General features: G+C 42.2%; 1 protein-coding gene across 1 annotated transcript in view; it reads left to right on the forward strand.

Annotated features, from left to right (window-relative positions):
* LOC109903640 (chloride channel protein 1-like) overlaps positions 1-20,235 on the forward strand; it is a 39,202-nt gene that overhangs the window by 3,242 nt on the left and 15,725 nt on the right. Inside the window, exons 2-10 of the mRNA XM_020500470.2 lie at positions 13,327-13,636; positions 13,910-14,041; positions 17,289-17,417; positions 17,808-17,941; positions 18,049-18,126; positions 18,355-18,433; positions 18,683-18,808; positions 18,984-19,068; positions 19,432-19,533. Coding sequence (XP_020356059.2) covers positions 13,327-13,636; positions 13,910-14,041; positions 17,289-17,417; positions 17,808-17,941; positions 18,049-18,126; positions 18,355-18,433; positions 18,683-18,808; positions 18,984-19,068; positions 19,432-19,533 — 1,175 coding nt within the window. The remainder of the gene's footprint in view (positions 1-13,326; positions 13,637-13,909; positions 14,042-17,288; positions 17,418-17,807; positions 17,942-18,048; positions 18,127-18,354; positions 18,434-18,682; positions 18,809-18,983; positions 19,069-19,431; positions 19,534-20,235) is intronic.

The raw sequence follows: 20,235 nt of genomic DNA on the forward strand, positions 1-20,235 counted from the left end.
AGCCCTTATGATGTTCATTGAGATGAAATCTATTTTGCAGTGTTGATCAAATCCACACGGAGTGATTTGATGTCTCTGTACACTTTATGATAAACGTGCTTGCTTTCCGCTTTACGAACATGCCCAAATGCCGTGGTCCATTCACACCTACCTCTCCCTTACAGAAATCCTTGAGGGTCAGCTGGACGACAGACAAGCAGACAGATAGTGAGAGATTGGGAGATACACCCAGAGGGCGAGAGATAGCGAGAGTGAGAGGTGTGGAGAAGTGTGTAGCGGTGAACGTTGGGTCACACCGGTGCTAAATATAACTCCCAGAGTAGAGTTACACCCGGTGAGAAAGGGGGGAGAGAGGGAAAGTGTTCGAGGAGCATGAGGTGTAGATGCAGAAGAGAGCGAGGGGCTCAGAGGGGAGGAGAAATATGGAGAAAGAGGGGGATTACATGTACTGACAGAGGTAGGGAAAGGCAGAGGATGACTGAAATAGACTGATGGGAGTTGTGAGCGAGCAGCGACGTGATGGTATGGGATAAAACACGTGTATCAGTCACACAGGTGTCATTTCTCATTTGAAAACGTTTAAATGAACCAGCTTGTTGATAAGGTGTTCATACAGGCACTTTACAAGACTGATCTGAATGTATCAACAAGCAAACTGATGGGGACGTTAATACTACAATGGTCACAAAACCTTTAGCATATGACCTACTGTGTAGTATATTAGTAGTTGTAGTATATTATAGTGTGTAGAATAGCCAATAGCCATATGATAGTGATGCATTACAGTCATGGACTAGTTAGTTGACTGTCCTAAGTTAGATCCAGTTAGATGCTAGTTAAGTAAATGCATAGTAAATGTTTGTGAAAACATCTGTGTGTTACTAGACATATATATTGATGAAATCTTTAAGATTCCAACTCGCCCATGGCCTTTGTTGGAGGAGTGAGCATCAAAGAGATTTGCCTTCCTGTCACAGGAGTTTGCCAAGATGTTATGTTACCACAATGTATTCTGAAGGTGAAAGAGTTTGTACAGAAACCACTAGGAAACACAAGGACCCTGATAAAGAAAATAGGGCAAATAAAAATGGAGTGAGGATTAAGTCTTGATTAAGACCTCTCGCTAATAAGGGAATCTGTAGGGGGAGAATTTCTTTAAGTTCCCCAAACAAGTTAAATCAAACTTACAGTTTGGAATCATTTAGAATGAAACCAAATGTTTCTATAAAACATGATTAGACATGATATTTTCTCATTATTAAAAACATGATGATCTTTTGAGTATCTTTTGGTGTGTAGAGGATCGTCACTCAATTGCAGGTGGGGTTACGGCTAACCCCACCTTGCACTATTTTCCAGGGGTGAGTCGGTTGAGAGCGGTTTCTTCTTCCTTGGTATAGTATAACAAGTGGCATAACCAAGGCTTTACTGCTGCACTTCAGGGGACTGAAAGTATTTCTGACTCCTTTTCTGGAGGCTAGTATTTCCCAGTAAATCCATGACTACAGCCAAATGGATTTAGTGTACACATAATATCCGTAAGTCTGCTACTGACACCTGTGTTGAATTCAGTCATTCAAATCCAACAACACACTGTTATAAAAGATTCATTGTTACTAAATCCTGTCCACAGATTCCGCAGACGGCAGCTGGGAAAGTTCCCACATGAAAAATACTACCGTTTACCGTTTACAGTACTTACTATAGAATTATGTAGTAAACTGTAGAATACTATAGTACACACTGTAGTATCCCTCGATTGTGTAGTGCTTACTGTAGCACTTTGTAGTATACTGTAGAATACTACATTACACACTGTAATATCCTTTGGTCGTGTAATGCTTACTATAGATGTTGTAGAAAACTGTAGAATACTATAGTAAATACTACATTATTATCTGCAAAAACACTGTAAATACTATTTCTGCAAAAATACCACACTTGTTTAACTATAGTAAATACTACAGTATTTAAATTGTAAATACTCTGTCCATTCCCCTCCCCCATATCGCACAAAGTTTGTGCCACCCATAAATGAGAAACCTACATGCCAAGTATAGACCATACTATTGTGTTCCCTACTGGTTATAGAAAAGAGTAGAAGCTCTGAACTATCAGTTCAGTCCCCAGTCCTACCTACCTACAGGTTATGGAAAATGGACTCTTTTTCTATTTCTCCAGTAGGTTTCCTCAAGGAGAAAGCCTCCACTTCTATGTCAAAGACAATAAAACATAGTAAATACTACAGTAATGTCCACAAAAACACTACAGTAAATACTACAGTGTACTACAATCCGCAAAAACACTACATTAATTACTATAGTATATACTACAGTTTTCTTTCACTACAGCATTTATACTATAGTTAACTATAAATAATACAGTATACTACAGTGAATACTACAGTAGAGTCAGCAAAAACACTACAGTGAATACTATAGTTTTAATACCAATGTATACAATAGTATATATTTTTTTAAGACATCCCCATATATTCGTTTCATTCCTAATTATAACCCCTTAGTGCCTATTTTTGAAATGATACAACTTCCCCAACATATTGTTATAGTAAAAGGTTTGTTGGACAGTTACCCGATACAGGTATAATACAGTCTGATACTTTGCTAAGGCATCCCATGGTAAGCCTGACAGTGATAGGTCTGGTCCAATGGAAGTCATGTCGAGTGTGCAGCTCAGTTTCGTCTCATGTTACGTTGGGGATTTATGTGCTATACATTTCCGTGTGTATGACCATGACTGACGTACAGCACTCTTTCTAGGACCCACAGAGACAGACCTGTACGTGTACACTAAATTAAGAGGTGTTGAAAGGTTATTGAAAGGCCGGCCCAAAGCGTCAACGCTAGGCACCACTTGTGACTACTTGTCGCAATGTTGACCAGCGATCAACTGCACTATGCAGATGTTGTTCGTATCTGAGCGCTCATAGTATACATTAGATGCTTTTCAGACTCCACACAACAGATTGTTGGTTTCCCACAAAAGATTTTGTTTCACTAATTCAATGATGTCTGATGTATGATGTCTATGCGCTTGTGGTGTACCATGGTAAATTACGTGAGAAAGATCCGCTTATCAGTTCAAAATGTTCACTAAACAAAGGTACAGTATGTGTATGGATGTATGGGTTCTACTCGATATTGCATATTGTCCCAAGCAGCCCAGCACCCCATTGACATTGATCTGTGTCTGATTTCAGGAGGATGTTTTGTGTCAACATGTCCTATCCACTGTGTCATGGGCCTTTTCTAATTTTGGCATAAGTCCATCCTCCACCCTCTCTCCTCCGTCTTCTCTACTCCGTGGCCTGGAAACCGATGAGTGGTTTGAGGAGACCTTTTTCAAAAGGAAGCGAGGAAGGACGTAGGAGAGAGGACGCAGGAGTTCAGCAAATCCAACTGAGAAAAGGCCATAGCATGGAGTTGCAATATAGGCCTTCACTTTGTGGAACAGATACACTACATGGCCAAAAGTATGGACACCCCTTCAAATGAGTGTATTCGGATATTTCAGACACACCCGTTGCTGACAGGTGTGTATAATCGATCACACAGCCATGCAATCTCCATAGACAAACATTGTCAGTAGAATGGCCCGTACTGACGAGCTCAGTGACTTTCATCATGGCACCATCCATAGGATGCCACCTTTCCAACAAGTCAGTTCATCAAATGTATGCCCTGCTAGAGCTGCCCCGGTCAACTGTACGTGCTGTTGTTGTGAAGTGGAAAGGTCTAGGAGCAACAACGGCTCAGCAGCGAAGCGGAAGCCACACAAGCTCACAGAACGCGACCCCCAAGTGCTGTAGCGCGTAAAAATCCTCTTTTCTCCGTTGCAACACTCACTACCGATTTCCTAACTGCCTCTGGAAGCAACGTCAGCACAAGAACTGTTCATCGGGATCTTTGCACAAGCTTAAGATCACCATGCGCAATGTCAAGGGTCGGCTGGAGTGGTGTAAAGCTCGCCGCCATTGGAGCAGTGGAAACACATTCTCTGGAGTGATGAATCAGGCTTCACCATGTGACAATCCGACAAACTAATCTGGGATTGGTGGATGCCAGGATAACGCTACCTGCCCGAATGCATACTGCCAACTGTAAAGTTTGGTGGAGGAGCAATAATGGTCTGGGGCTGTTTTTCATGGTTCGGGCTAGGCCCCTTAGTTCCAGTGAAAGGAAATATTAACGCTACAGCTTACAATGACATTCTAGACGATTCTGTGCTTTCAACTTTGTGGCAACAGTTTGGGGAAGGCCCTTTACTGTTTCAGTATGACAATGCCCCCGTGCACAAAGTGAGGTCCATACAGAAATGGTTTGTCAAGATCGGTGTGGAAGAACTAGACTGGCCTGCACAGAGCCCTGACCTCAACCCTATCGAACACCTTTGGGATTAATTGGAACGCCGAGTGCGAGCCAGGCCTAATCACCCAACATCAGTTCCAGACCTCAATAATGCTCTTGTGGCTGAATTGGAAGCAAGTCCCCGCAGCAATGTTCCAATGTCTAGTGGAAAGCCTTCCCAGAAGAGTGGAGCAAAGGGGGGACCAACTCCATATTAATGACCATAATTTTGGAATGAGATGTTTGATGAGCAGATGTCCACATATTTTTGGCAATGTTGTGTATAACAATTTCTTTAAAATACATAAATGTAGACTACAACAATGGAGGCTGCACATAGTGTCTCGGTAATAAAACATGAATCATTGGATTATTTGTGTTTTACATGGAACCTCACATGAACTGAACTGTATTATGACCAGTGGTGGAAAAAGTAACCAATTGTTACCAATAAAGTATAGATACCTTAATAGAAAGTTACTCAAGTAAAAGTGAAAGTCACCCAGTAAAATACTACTTGCGTAAAAGTCTAAAAGTATTTGGTTTTAAATATACTTATGTATCAAAAGTAAATGTAATTGCTAAAATATACTTAAGTATCAAAAGTATAAGTAAAAGTATAAATCATTTCAAATTCCTTATATTAAGCAAAGCAGATGGCTCCATGTTATTTTTAAAATGCATGGATAGGCAGGGGCACACTCCAACACTCAGACGTTATTTACAAAAGATCCATCTGTGTTTAGTGAGTCCGCCAGACCAGAGGCAGTAGGGATGACCACGTGTTCTCTTGATAGTGTCACGTGTGCTCCCTCTCCAACCTCTAGGTCACCAGGCTGCTCGTTATGGCGCACCTGCGCGTCATCAGACTCACCTGGACTCCTTCACCTCCCGGATTACCTTCCCTATATATGTCACTCCCTTTGGTTCCTTCCCCAGGCGTTATTGCTTCTGTTCCTGTGTCATGTCTGTTCGTTGTTCATGTCTCTTATTTTGTATTATGTTGTGTTTATTTATTAAAACACTCACTCCCTGAACTTGCTTCCCGACTCTCAGTGCACATTGTTACAATAAGTGCGTGAATTTCACAATTTTCCTGTTCTGGTAAGCATTCAGAATGTAAATAATGCTTTTGGTCGTCAGGGAAAACGTATGGAGTAAAAAGTATTCATGTTTCTTTAGGAATGTAGTGAAGTAAAAGTTGTCAAAAATATAAATAGTAAAGTAAAGTACATATACCCCAAGAAACTACTTAAGTAGTACTTTAAAGTAATTTTACTTAGGTACTTTACACCACTGATTATGACATTATTCAGGTCTGAAATGTCATTATGTAATTCCATCAGTGTGTACATAGATAAAGGTTCATCTGTTTAAATTGAGGATTAGGGTTATGTATTGCAATTGTTGCAACCCCCATTACTAGCCTGTTCAACCTCTATTTCATATCGTCTGAGATCCCCAAAGATTGGAAAACTAACATGGTCATCCCCCTCTTCAAAGGGGGAGACGCTCTAGACCAGGGGTGTCAAACTCAAATACCCAGTGGGCCAAAATGTAAAACCTGAACAAAGTCACGGGCCAACATTGAACAAATTAACCTTTTAATATGGACCCAAACAAGTTTTGCTTTAACATTGAATATGGAACAAGCATCGCTTATTACCATACAATATATAATTTAATAGTGGAGACATGCAAAATCGAATTTCAAATGAAAAAACACATCAATGGCATTCATTTATTAAATAAATAAATTTTAAATAAAAATTGTATGCCTCTTTTCTATTTGCAGCCTTCTGATTTAAATACCAAAATAAACTTTTTCCACTGGCTAATAATTTTACAAATAAAATGATAATAAATCAATCAACCATTCAAGCCCATGCCTTGTAGCAAGAAAAGGTGCATAAAGAAAACGTTAATTATTGCACACTGGTCTAATCTGATGTGCCCAAGCCAGATACCTGGCATCTCTTCTTGGATGCTAGTTCATCAATGTCTGGACTCAAGCTCTGAGCTGAAGAAATCCTCAGTATCGAGCGAAGATGTTCATCAGTCAGACTTCTCCTGTGAGTTGTTTTGGTCATCTTCATCGAGGAGAAAAGTTGCTCGCATAGATAAGTGCTGCCGAACATGGAGAGCATCTGAGCAGCTTGGGTGCGGAGCTGAGGCATTGTGTCAGGGATGAACCGTGGAAACTGTGCGGCGCCCACAGCATCATACTTTGACTTCAGCGTGTCGTTGCACTGGAGTTCAATCAGCTCCATTTGGATGTTGGTTGGTGCATTTTCCACATCAACTGCGAAGGGATTACTAAGCAGTTCAAACTTGCATTTCTGGGCATCGAAGTCGGCAAATCGCCGGCTAAACTCAGCGGCGAGAACACTGAGTTTTTCAGCAAACTGTGCGCATGGGAACACGGCGGTAGAGATCTGCGCTTTTATGGATTGGCAGCAGGGAAAATGGCAAGGGTTTCCTTGCAGCATCTGATTCTCCCACAGGCACAGTTTAGTTTTGAAGGCCCTCACTGCAGCGTACATGTCTGTGATGATGCGCCCCCGCCCCTGAAGCTGCAGGTTCAGCGCATCAAGATGGCTCGAGATGTCACAGAGAAAGGCCAGCTCACACAGGAACTTTTGCTCCCGGAGCTCTGCTGTATCCTTCCCTTTGGTTTCCAGGAATTGACATATTTCCTCACGCAGCTCGAAACATCTGTTCAGTACTTTTCCTCTGCTTAGCCATCTCACCTCTGTGTGATACGGCACGTCTGCATATTCCGAACCACACTCCTCCAGAAAAGATTTAAACTGGCGGTGATTTAGACCTTTGGCTCTTATAAAGTTAGCTACCTGTGTTACTGTGGTCATAACATGTTCCATCTTTAGGGCTTTGGCACACAGTGCTTCCTGATGTATGATGCAGTGGTAAACAGTTAGCTCACCTGCACAGTTCTCTTCCCACATCTTCTCCCGAACCATGCCCACCAGTCCACTCTTTTTACCGCACATCGCTGGCGCACCATCTGTCGTTAATCCAACGAGTTTATCCCACGGCAGCTTTATTTCAGTTACACATTTGGAAACCTCCTCAAAGATTTCCTTTCCTGTGGTTGTGCCATGCATTGATTTGAATCCTAATAGCTCCTCCGTAACACACAGATTTGAGTCCACTCCACGGATGAAGACTGACAGCTGAGCAGATCAGATCAGATGCGTCGCAGCTCTCATCCACAGCGAGGGAGAACGCAACAAAATCTTTTCCCTTTTCCATCAGCTGGTCATACAGATTGGTGGCAAGATCACTTGTGCGATCAGCTACTGTGTTCCTGCTCAGGCTCACGTTTGAAAATGCTTGTTTTTTCTCTGGGCATACGAGGTCACAAACCTTCATCATGCACTTTTTCATGAACTCTCCCTCATTAAAGGGCCGGGCTGATTTTGCGATCTCTGCTGCCACTATATAACTAGCCTTTACAGCAGCCTCGCTTTGTGATGTGGCTTTTTTAAACATATTCTGTTGTGAAACCAAACTTCTTTTCATCTCCTCTACTTTCTGGCTCCTTTGAGTCATGTCCAGGTCCTTGTATTTGTCATGGTGTTTCGTTTCATAGTGTCGTCTAATGTTGTACTCCTTACTTACAGCCACGTTGACTTCACAAACAAGACAAACAGGTTTGTCTTTTACATATGTAAACAGATATTCTGCCTCCCACTTGTCCAGAAAGCTCCTGTTTTCTGCCTTTCTTTTCGCCATTTTTGGGAAGGGTTAGCTCGCTGACAGTTGTAGCGTCTATGTTGCTGTGACAGTAGTCAGGAGAGGAGAGAGCGTTTCTGGGTCCTGTCCTGATTGGCGCGCGAAAACAGCAGAGCATTATGGGATTCGTAGTATTAGTGGTGAATGCGCTGTATAATACCGGCGGGCCAGCTCTAGTAGTAATTTGGTATTGTCTCGCGGGCCAAATATAATTACCCCGCGGGCCAAATTTGAAAGCCTAGTTCTTCGAAAGCCTAGTTAACAAACAGATCACCGACCATTTCGAATCCCACCGTACCTTCTCCGCTATGCAATCTGGTTTCCGAGCTGGTCATGGGTGCACCTCAGCCACGCTCAAGGTCCTAAACAATATCATAACTGCCATCGATAAAAGACAATACTGTCCAGCCGTATTCATCGACCTGGCCAAGGCTTTCGACTTTGTCAATCACCACATTCTTATCGACAGACTCAACAGCCTTGGTTTCTCAAATGACTGCCTCGCCTGGTTCACCAACTACTTCTCAGACAGAGTTCAGTGTGTCAAATCGGAGAGCCTGTTTTCCCGGACCTCTGGCAGTCTCTATGGGGGTGCCACAGGGTTCAATTCTCGGGCCGACTCTTTTCTCTGTATACATCAATGATGTCGCTCTTGCTACTGGTGATTCTCTCATCAACCTCTACGTAGATGACACCATTCTGTATACTTCTGGCCCTTCTTTGGACACTGTGTTAACTAACCTCCAGACGAGCTTCAATGCCATACAACCCTGCTTCCATGGCCTCCAACTGCTCTTACATGCAAGTAAAACTAAATGCATGCTCTTCAACCGATCGCTGCCCGCACCTGCCCGCCCGTCCAGCATCACTACTCTGGACAGTTCTGACTTAGAATATATGGATAATTACAAATACCTAGGTGTCTGGTTAGACTGTAACATCTACGTCCAGACTCACATTAGGCATCTCCAATCCAAAATTAAATCTAGAATCGGCTTCTTATTTCGCAACACAGCATCCTTCACTCATGCTGCCAAACATACCCTCGTAAAATTGACTATCCTACCAATCCTTGACTTCGTCGATGTTATTTACAAAATAGCCTCCGACACTCTACTCAGCAAATTGGATGCAGTCTATCACATTGCCATCCGTTTTGTCACCAAAGCACCATATACTACCCACCACTGCGACCTATATGCTCTCGTTGACTGGCCCTCGCCTCATATTCGTCACCAAACTCACTGGCTCCAGGTCATCTATAAGTCTTTGCTAGGTAAAGCCCCGCCTTATCTCAGCTCACTGGTCACCATAGCAGCACCCACCCGTAGCACGCGCTCCAGCAGGTATATTTTACTGGTCACCCCCAAAGCCTATTCCTCCTTTGGCCGCCTTTCCTTCCAGTTCTCTGTTGCCAATGACTGGAAAGAATTGCAAAGATCACTGAAGCTGGAGACTCATATCTCCCTCGCTAACTTTAAGCATCAACTGTCAGAGCAGCTCACAGATCATTGCACCTGTACATAGCCCATCTGTAAATAGCCCATCCAAATACCTCATCCCCATATTGTTATTATTATTTATTTATTTTTGCTCCTTTGCACCTCAGTATCTCTACTTGCACATTCATCTTCTGCACATCTATCACTCCAGTGTTTAATTGCTAAATTGTAATCACTTCGCCACTAAAGCCTATTTATTGCCTTACCTCCCTGATCTTACCTCATTTGCACACACAGTATCTAGATTTTTTTCTATTGTGTTATTGACTGTACATTTGTTTATTCCATGTGTTGTTGTTTGTGTCAAACTGCTTTGCTTTATCTTGGCCAGGTCGCAGTTATAAATGAGAACTTGCTCTCAACTGGCCTACCTGGTAAAATAAAGGTGAAATAAAAATATAAATAAATAAATTGAGCCACTAAAACAATATCATGCAAATGAAACAATAACAGTGTAGGTTTGAAGACCATTGAACTGTTAGTTTGGAAAATATTGGCGTTGACATGTTCCTTACAAGATGTTCTGCTGTTTGATAGTTTTTTTATCATAGTAATTAGTAGACTTGATTGACTGTTTATGCAAGTGAATTAGAATATGTCTTCTTCCGTTTAGAATTGGAATGTTATATTTCCAACCTCTCCAGGTTGATTGTGAAAGGTGTCTGTCATGATTACAAAGTGGGTGAAATACTTACCCACAACCCACTGCTGGTCTTGTCTGATACAGGATCAAATACCTTGAATCTTGGCTTGATCTTTGGTTGGTGTAGTAGCTTACCAACCACCTGCTCCCCCCACCCCCATCAGAATCTAATGTAATAGCTATCACTCAAAAAGATACATTCCATGCATTGTAATTACACTATGATAAAAGCCAAGTAATGTAGTATTAGATGTATTAGACAATAGGACATTATTTGAGTGTGTCATGTATGTGTTTATGAAAGTATGTCCATGTTTCTGTGTGTGAGAGAGTTGCGAGGTGGAGTTATCTCTTTGCCAGATGTCTGGATGCGGTCCAGAGGGAATTCATCCAAATATAGACCCGCGCTTCCTCTCTACGAGATTTAAAGTCAACATGTCGAGGAGTTTTGTCTTTCTGTATGACCCGTCCGCCAGAATGCGGTGAGCTCCAAAAGTATTGGGACAGTGACAATTTTTGATTTGTTTTGGCTCTGTACTCCAGCATTTTGGATTAACGTGGATGCCACTATTACTTTGTGCCCAATAGAAATGAATGGTAAATCATTTATTGTATCATTTTGGAGTCAATTTTACTGTAAATAAGAGTAGAATATGTTTCTTAACACTTCTACATTGTGTATTGTTTTAATATATTTTTATTTCACCTTTATTTAACCAGGTAGGCTAGTTGAGAACAAGTTCTCATTTGCAACTGTGACCTGGCCAAGATAAAGCAAAGCAGTTCGACACAGACAACAACACAGAGTTACACATGGAATAAACAAACATACAATCAATAATACAGTAGAAATGGATGCTACCATGATTACGGATAATCTTGAATGAATTGTGAATAATGATGAGTGAAAACATTACAGAGGCATAAATATCATAACCCCCCCCCCCCAAAAAAATGCTAACCTCCACTGCTATTGTAATGGTGAGAGGTTATAATGTCTTGGGGGGGGGGGGGGGTATGAAATTTGTGGCTACAGAGGCAAAACAACAAAAAATGTGTTACTGTCCCAATACTTTTGGAGCTCACTGTACATTATGACACTTGAACTCTCCCACATTCTGAAACAATCAATATATGTTTATTTATTTTAAGTTCTTCTTTGATACATGACCATTCACATTATATTTATATATTTTCATAACATACAGTACCAAGTCAAAAGTTTGGACACATCTACTAATTCAATGTTTTTACTATGTTCCACATTGTAGAATAATAGTGAAGACATCATAACTATGAATTAACATATGGAATCATGTAGAAAGCAAAAAAGTGTTTCAAAAAAATCAAAATATATTTTAGATTTTAGATTCTTCAAAGTAGCCACCGTCTGACTTGATGACAGGTTTGCACATGCTTGGCATTCTCTCAACCAAAATAATTATTTTCTCAACGGTCTTGGAGTGCCCACATATTCTGAGCATTTGTTGGCTGCTTTTCCTTCACTCTGCGGTCCAACTCATCCCAAACCCTCCCAATTGGGTTGAGGTTGGGTGATTGTGGAGGCCAAGTCATCTGATGCAGCACTTCATCACCCTCCTTCTTGCTCAAATAGCCCTTACACAGCCTGGATGTGTGTTGGGCCATTGTCCTGATGAAGAACAAATGATAGTCCCACTAAGCACAAACCAGATGGGATGACGTATCGCTGCAGAATGCTGTGGTAGCCATGCTGATTAAGTGTGCCTTGAATTCTAAATAGATCACTGACAGTCTCACCAGCAAAGCACCCCCACACCATCCCACCTCCTCCTCCATGCTTCATGGTGCCAACCACACATGCATAGATCACCTGTTCACCTACTCTGTGTCTCATAAAGACACGGCGGTTGGAACCAAAAATCTCAAATTTGGACTCATCAGACCAAAGGACAAATTTTCACCAGTCTAATGTCCATTGCTCGTGGTTCTTGGCTCAAGCAAGTCTCTTCTTATAGGTGTCCTTTAGAAGTGGTTTCTCTGCAGCAATTTGACCATGAAGGCCTGATTCAGTCTCCTCTGAACAGTTGATGTTGAGATGTGTCTGTTACTTGTTCTCTGTGAAGCATTTATTTGGGCTGCAATTTCTGAGGCTGGTAACTCGAATGAACTTATTCTCTGCAGCAGAGGTAACTCTGGGTCTTCCTTTCCTGTGGCGGTCCTCATGAGAGCCAATTTCATCATGGCCCTTGATGGTTTTTGGAACTGCCCTTGAAAAAACTAAAAGTTTTTGAAATGTTTCTAGATTGACTGACCTTCATATCATAGACACGTATAATAGGTTTAGATTTTTTTTAACACTTTTTTGGTTACTGCATGATTCCACATGTGTTATTTCATAATTTTGATGTCTTCACTATTATTCTACTGTTATGAATACTCAGGGAGAAAAAGGTCTAGAGTCACACACAGAGCGCGGCAGGTGTTTATTTCACCCTCACAGAAGGCAGGAATCGTGGTCACAGGCAGGCAATGGTCATACACAGGTAGGCAAACAGGCAGGTGAATCCAAACTGTGACTGAAGTCTATAACTGGTTCTCACAAACACGCCAGGAAAAGGCTAAGTAGAGTCAAACGAACAATACCTCACAAAGGCACAAACAGAATGAACTGAACTAAATAAGGAGCTGATGAGACCAGGTGCGTAAAATGACAGACAGGGCTACGTTCAAGAACACAACGAAACAGAACACAAGGTTGACTAAGAAAATAAATGCAGAACCTTACATCTACAATGTAGGAAATATGAACTGTTACGTGCACATATACTGTATGTAATAATAGTATAGTATATATATATATAATAGTATATATACTGCATGATATATATTTTCTTTAAAATATACACATTCAGAGCAAATTAAAATATCTTAAACTGTTGTTTTTTATTTTCCCAAAATAGAATGTTGTCATCCTAACCTTACCTGAACTACATTTTCAGCGGGTCTTCACTGTAGTCCTTTGTTCATGAACATATGGGTCATGTTCTGTAGTCTCTCTTCCTCCTGTCACTTTCAGCTGTATGGGGAATACCATGAGCACACGGGTGGGTCTGGCCGGAGAGAGGCCACCCGACTTCTAACAGAGAGACAATGGAAGAAACACCACCACCATCACCATCACCATGGCCACCATCCACAGCATCACCGTGGCCACCATCACCACGGGCACCACCATGGCCACCACCATGGTCACACACATGGACACGGGCACCACAGCAGGCACGGGGGTCGGCATCACTCAGACGAGGTGGGACATGCACAAATGGCTACAGAGCAAGGCAACCCTTTGTCTATAAAGAAACGTTGCTCCTACTCAAAGTGCAGAGGTGAGAAGTCAGTGCTCATTAAAGTCGCAGATGTTAAAAGTGTCTTTATTGCCCCACAATACTCAGAGTTAATACTCAGAGTTAATGTTGCACTTTCAAAATTGTTAGCTTGTGATCAATAGTTGAACATGAACATTGATAAAAACTGGTTATTGTTGTATTAAAATCAAATCTGATTTTAGAATTGATGACCTTTTAACACTGTATAGTTACAAAGTATACATGTAGTTGAAGCTTTATTGTGAATTATCGTCTTTCATGGTGTTTTCTCAGACTGTGTAGCACGGGTACAGAAGTTCCTGGTCACCAAGCTGGGAGAGGACTGGATCTTTCTGGTGCTGCTGGGCATCTCAATGGCACTGGTCAGCTGGACCATGGACTACACCAGTGCCAAAAGTCTACAATGTACTACAATACCCACAATGCAACACACACTAAACCATCTTGTTTTATGATGATGAGATATGTTTTCACAATGCTTGCATTCAAGCCACTGAACCGGCAATGCATACAGTTGCATGAATGCTTTTACAGCATAAATAGTTATCTAACAAGACACCTGGTTGCTTATTGTTGAGGGTTAGGCTAAGTGATTATCAAAAAGTGTTGCAAAACAGTTCAGCGGTAACCTGATTTGCAAAATGAATCTTGCAAAACAAACATTGCAAAACGTTATACTTGAAATTATAAATGATGTTTATGGTCATTACCCAAATTAGGGGGTTGAGTGAAGTTTGTGCAGTGGAATCCCTCAAGGCTCTGTTCTTGGACCGCTACTGTGCAAATGTTATATAATACCTTTCAGTGATGTTATTCATAAACACAGAGTAAATTTGCTCTGATACGTGGACGATACACACCTGTACACTGTATAGTTTGTTACCAAGCTGCCTTAAAATTTGATTTCAAGTCCAATCTGGATTTTGTGTGGAGTTTACTTATTCTAATGTTACTTTAACCTAGTAAAGTAAGTGGAACTCACAAATTAGTATTTAATAACTTGTTGTATAAGTTGTTTTAAATTTGCAACCAGGCTGCCTTAAAATCTAAAGTTGTGTCAACTTCCTATACAGTTGAAACAACTACTTTGAAAATTACTGACTAAGTCTTTGAAATGATATAATAGAGATTTCAGTAAGGCACATTACCCTCCCATCTGTCTCTTCACCATGTGTGAGTTTTTCAGTGTACTGAGTAATGTCAACAAATCAACAGATCACTTCAACTGCAATGGCATTCTCAGCAACAGTGACAGAAACGTTTACCTTGTTATTTTTTAAAATCTACCTTCAACTGAAGTCGCTCTGGATAAAAGCGTCTGCTAAATGTAAAAAAATGTAAATATAAAAATTAACGGTTGTAAAGCATGCTGGATATTATTGTCATGAGCTCGGCCCCCCCAAAATATGTTGAAGTCATCTGAACTTGACACTTTCAGTCAGCACTACTGTTACAGTGCATTCGGAAAGTATTCAGACCCCTTCACTTTTTTCAAATTTTGTTACTTTACAGCCTTATTCTAAAATGTTTTAAATCAAATAAAAAATCCCAGCAATCTACACACAGTATCCCATAATGACAAAGTGAAAAAAGGGTTTTAGACATTTTTGCACATTTATACAAAATTTTAAAAACAGATCAAACTTATTTACATATTCAGACCCTTTGCCAGGAGATTCGAAATTGAGCTCAGGTGCATCCTGTTACCATTGATCATCCTTGAGATGTTTCTACAACTTTAATTCAATTGATTAGACATAACTTGGAAAGAGACACACCTGTCTATATAAGGTCCCACAGTTGACAGTGCAAATCAGAGCAGAAACCAAGCCATGAGGTCGAAGGAATTGACCGTTGAGTTTTGTTGTGTTGAGACACAGATCCGGAGAAGGGTACCAAAACATTTCTGCAGCATTGAAGATCACCAAGAACACAGTGGCTTCCATCATTCTTAAATGGAAGAAGTTTGGAACCACCAAGACTCTTCCTAAAGTTGGCTGCCCAGCCAAACTGAGCAATCGGGGGAGAAGGGTCTTTGTCAGGGAGGTAACCAAGAACCTGATGGTCACTCTGACAGGGCTCCAGAGTTCCTCTGTGGAGATGTGAGAACCTTCCAGAAGGACAACCATCTCTGCAGCACTACACCAATCAGGCCTTTGTGGTACAGTGGCCAGACGGAAGCCACTCCTCAGTAAAAGGCACATGACCACACGATTGTCGTTTGCCAAAAGGCACCTAAAGGACTCTCAGACCATGAGAAACAACATACTCTGGTCTGATGAGTCCAAGATTGATGTCTTTGTGCCAAGCATCACATCTAGAGGAATCCTGGCACCATCCCTATGGTGAAGCATGGTGGTGGCAGCATCATTCTGTGGGGATGTTTTTTCAGCGGCACTGACTGGTAGACTAGTCAGCATCAAGGGAAAGATGAATGGAGCAAAGTACAGAGAGATCATTGATAGAAAGCTGCTGCATATGCGCTCAGGACCTCAGACTGGGGCAACAATTCACCTTCCGAAAGGACAACAACAATAAGCGCACAGCCAAGACAACCCAGGAATGGCTTCGGAACAAGTGTCTGAGTGTCCTTGAGTGGCCCAGCCAGAGCCCGGACTTGAACCTGATCGAACATCTCTGGAAAGACCTGACAATAGCTGTGCAGAGACGCTCTGCATCAGACTTCACAGAGCTTGAGAGCATCTGCAGAGAATAATGGGAGAAACTCCCCAAATACAGGTGTGCCAAGCTTGTAGCGTCAAACCCAAGAAGACTCAAGGCTGTAATTGCTGCCAAAGGTGCTTGAACAAAGTACTGAGTAAAGGGTCTCAATATATATGTAAATGTGATATTTCATTATTATAATTTTTTATAAATGTGCATACATTTCTAAACACCTGTTTTTGCTTTGTTCATTATGGGGTATTGTGTGTAGATTGATGAGGGGGGGGGGGGGAAACGATTGAATCAATTTTAGAATAAGGCTGTAACGTAACAAAATGTGGAAAAGGTCAAGGGGTCTGTTGCTTCAGTTGATTTGACTTCATGGTTGTGAATTTCTAAGTTGGGTAAACATTGTTTTTTGCTCACTCGATTTGATAAGCTTTGACATTTTAAACTTAATATTTTGTCAACTCAACAAATGTAACAAATTGAGTTGACTTGGCTAGATAAAACTAGTAATTCTGAATCTCAATATCTTTTTTTACAGTGTACATTTCGATGAAACACGGGTGAAACTAAGCAAGCCAGTGCCTCTCTCACAGAATATTACTAATGGCAAGAGAAACATCTACAAAGGGAAAGGACATCTGTCAGTCCAGATGGATTGACAGTTCATCCAAGAAATAGGGCATCTTAGTGTATTTTCTTTGTAACTGTCTGTGTCAGTGTCTGCCCTGTCATAACCAACTTCCCTTTCTCCTCTCTTCTCACCCCCCTTACCTTATCCTCCATCCTCTTCCCTTATCTTCACCCCTTGTTCTGTGTCTTCCCCTCATTTCCTCCTCCCCCTCCTCCCCCTCCTCCCTATTGCCCTTCATCCTTCCCCTTTCTGTTTTGCCCACCTGCTCCTCTACCTTCCTGCTTTTTCTCACAACCCTTCACATGCTTCACTTTCACCCCTCCCCTCATTCCCACTCCCCCCTGTCAGTGTATAAGTGGATTCACTGGGAGCTGAGGGGTAATGTCCTGCTCCAGTACCTGGCTTGGGTCAGCTATCCCATGGCGCTCATCATGTTCGCCTCCTTCTTCTGCCACCTGGTCGCCCCACAAGCCATCGGTGTGTACCCGCTCACTCACTCAATGCTTACTGCTTACTTTCCCCATCACCCGCCACCCTAATGACCTGTTACCCACAGTCCGTTATCCATTGATCTTCTCCCCTCTCTGCTTGTGTACCTACCTAGCCCTGTCCTCACACACTGATGACCTCACTGTCTATCTAAAGCTATGACCTTTCCTTGTCGTTCTGAGACAAACATATATTGGTTTTCCTGTAAAACAACAATTTTGTAATTCTACCTCTTCCCTGACCTCTTTTCACCTCCCCACCCTGTCTGTCTGTCTGTCTCGCTATCTCTTGCTCTCTCTCTGTCTCTCTCTGTCTCTCTCTGTCTCTCTCTCTCTGTCTCTCTCTCTCTCTCTCTCTCTCTCTCTCTCTCTCTCTCAGGCTCTGGTATTCCTGAGCTGAAGACCATTCTCAGAGGGGTCGTGTTGAAGGAGTATCTGACTGTCAGGGCTTTTACTGCCAAGGTCATTGGTCTGACTGCAGGTCTGGGCAGTGGGATGCCAGTAGGGAAAGAGGTGGGTTACACGCACTCACATCTGATTCCCTGATTACAGCTATCTAAAAAAAGCCACTACAAGTTTCCTTGTTTCTTCCCCCTTGTCTTCCACTTTTTCTTCCCAAGGGCCCATTTGTTCATATCGCCAGCATCTGTGCTGCTGTGCTGAGCAAGTGTATGACGTTCTTCTCGGGAGTCCATCAGGTGAGCAGTTACTTGACCAACATTGAGAACACGGACATTACAGTTTTGTCAGATCACTTCGCATTATACTTTTAGATGTTTTTCCAATGAGGTTCTCTTTTCCTCCCTCGGTTCCTTGTCTACTTGTATGGGATCCCCTTGCCCCTGACCCTCTATCTGTCTGTCTGTCCCTTCCGCTCTACATCTCTGCTGCCCTCTCTCTGTCACCGTCTCTCTGTGTGTCAGTAGAGCCCATACTGCTACACAGACATCCTTACAGTTGGCTGTGCGGTTGGGGTGGGTTGCTGTTTCGGTACCCCTCTTGGAGGTACAACACTGTTTTCCTTTTCGATTCACCTTCCATTCATCTAGTATAAAGCAAGCTACGAAATCAGCTCAAGCAATTGTCATGTGTCTGACAATCAATATAGGCATGGTGAAATGGCCTCAGTTATGTGTATTTGTGACAGGTCTTCATGGCAAGTCTTCAAAATGCAATATGCGATCTAGAGTTTTCTGATATGACGTCTGACTGATATTTGACCTCTCTCTTGCTTTGATCCTGCCGCTCTACCAGGGGTGCTGTTCAGTATCGAGGTGACGTCCACTTACTTTGCTGTGAGGAACTACTGGAGAGGCTATTTCGCCGCCACCTTCAGTGCCTTCATATTCAGAGTGCTCTCTGTGTTCAACAAAGATGCAGGTGGGTCCATGAACTACATGCACGAGGAGGTATTGCAGGCTGTGACACAACAAAATGTGGAAAATGTGAAGGGATGTGCATTTCTGTGGAACTATACATGATAAATAGTATAATGTTCGTGTATAAGTTCTAAGACTCTATTTCCCTGCACCCCCTGTCTTTTCGTCCTCCACAGTCACCATCACTGCTCTCTTCCGCACCAAGTTCCGCATGGACTTCCCCTTTGACCTCCAGGAGCTGCCTGCATTTGCCATCATCGGGTGAGAGAAAGGGTCGAGAGCCCCCAGGAGCGTGGTGAGGGCACGGTGACCACACTGTGTGTAGTTCGTTGTCATAACCCAACATGAATGCCTAACCTCATTCTATGTGCCATAAAGCTCTTACATTGGTAGTTATTTTAAGAACGGAGATGGCGTGTATGGTTTTGCTTGCCAGTGTGCTTGCTTCAGCTTCCTAGATTACAGATCTAGAAAAAACGATATTACAGGCTAGATCGACACCAACTAAACTTACATCTGAAGCAGGCACACATACTGTATATTATTCAGAAAATGTACCTTCTCTTGTTCTTATTTGAACCTTGAGCGTGAGTGAGGTAAAGGTGCTGGTGGTTGTCACTGCAGGATCTCCTGCGGCTTCCTGGGGGCCTTCTTCGTCTGGCTGAACCGCCAGGTGGTGCTGTTCATGAGGAAACCCAACGCCATGACACGCTTCCTCACCAGACAGTGAGTTAAAGGGACGGGGGTGATGTATTTTGACGAGACACATGAGGAAAATGCAAACCTGAATTGGGGAAGATCAGGCTAGGGGCTTAGTAGAATGGAATAGAATAGAATAGAATCATCCATTGTCTTTCTCCAAACAAATTCGTGTTGCTGACTGGTGCGTTTTACAAGAATAGACAATCAAACCATCATCCAGACATTGATCGATCCATCTATAAGCAATTAGTGGTCTCTGAAAAAGAAACTAGTTACACTCTCGCTCCAATAGAAATGAATGATTTAGCAGCAACCAGTGCAGCTGCTTTTGTCAGAGCTGAACATAGTTACACTGTGGGGAAGATGATGGATGGGAGCACTGGAATTAGACCAACAGAGACCAGGAGGATGTAATTATATTGTCAGCTTTGAGAGTGTTAAATTGGTGCTTGTTCTTAGGCCTGTCCTACTGGGAGAAAGAGGGAAGTTATCTTATAGGAGGAGAAACAGGACATTTGTGAAGAGGGTATTATGGCATAGGGTGCAGTTATGTTGAGAGGATTATATAGTGCCATCGTAAAGTATTCACACCCCGTGTCTTATTCGCCATTTTGTTGTGTAGCAAAGTGGGATTAAAAGTGATTTAATTGTCTTTTTTTTGTCAACAATCTACACAAACTACTCAAAGTGGAAGAAAAATGCTTAGAAAATAAAGCACTAATATAC

This window comes from Oncorhynchus kisutch, linkage group LG14 (assembly GCF_002021735.2).
Source record: "Oncorhynchus kisutch isolate 150728-3 linkage group LG14, Okis_V2, whole genome shotgun sequence".
NCBI lineage: Eukaryota > Metazoa > Chordata > Actinopteri > Salmoniformes > Salmonidae > Oncorhynchus > Oncorhynchus kisutch.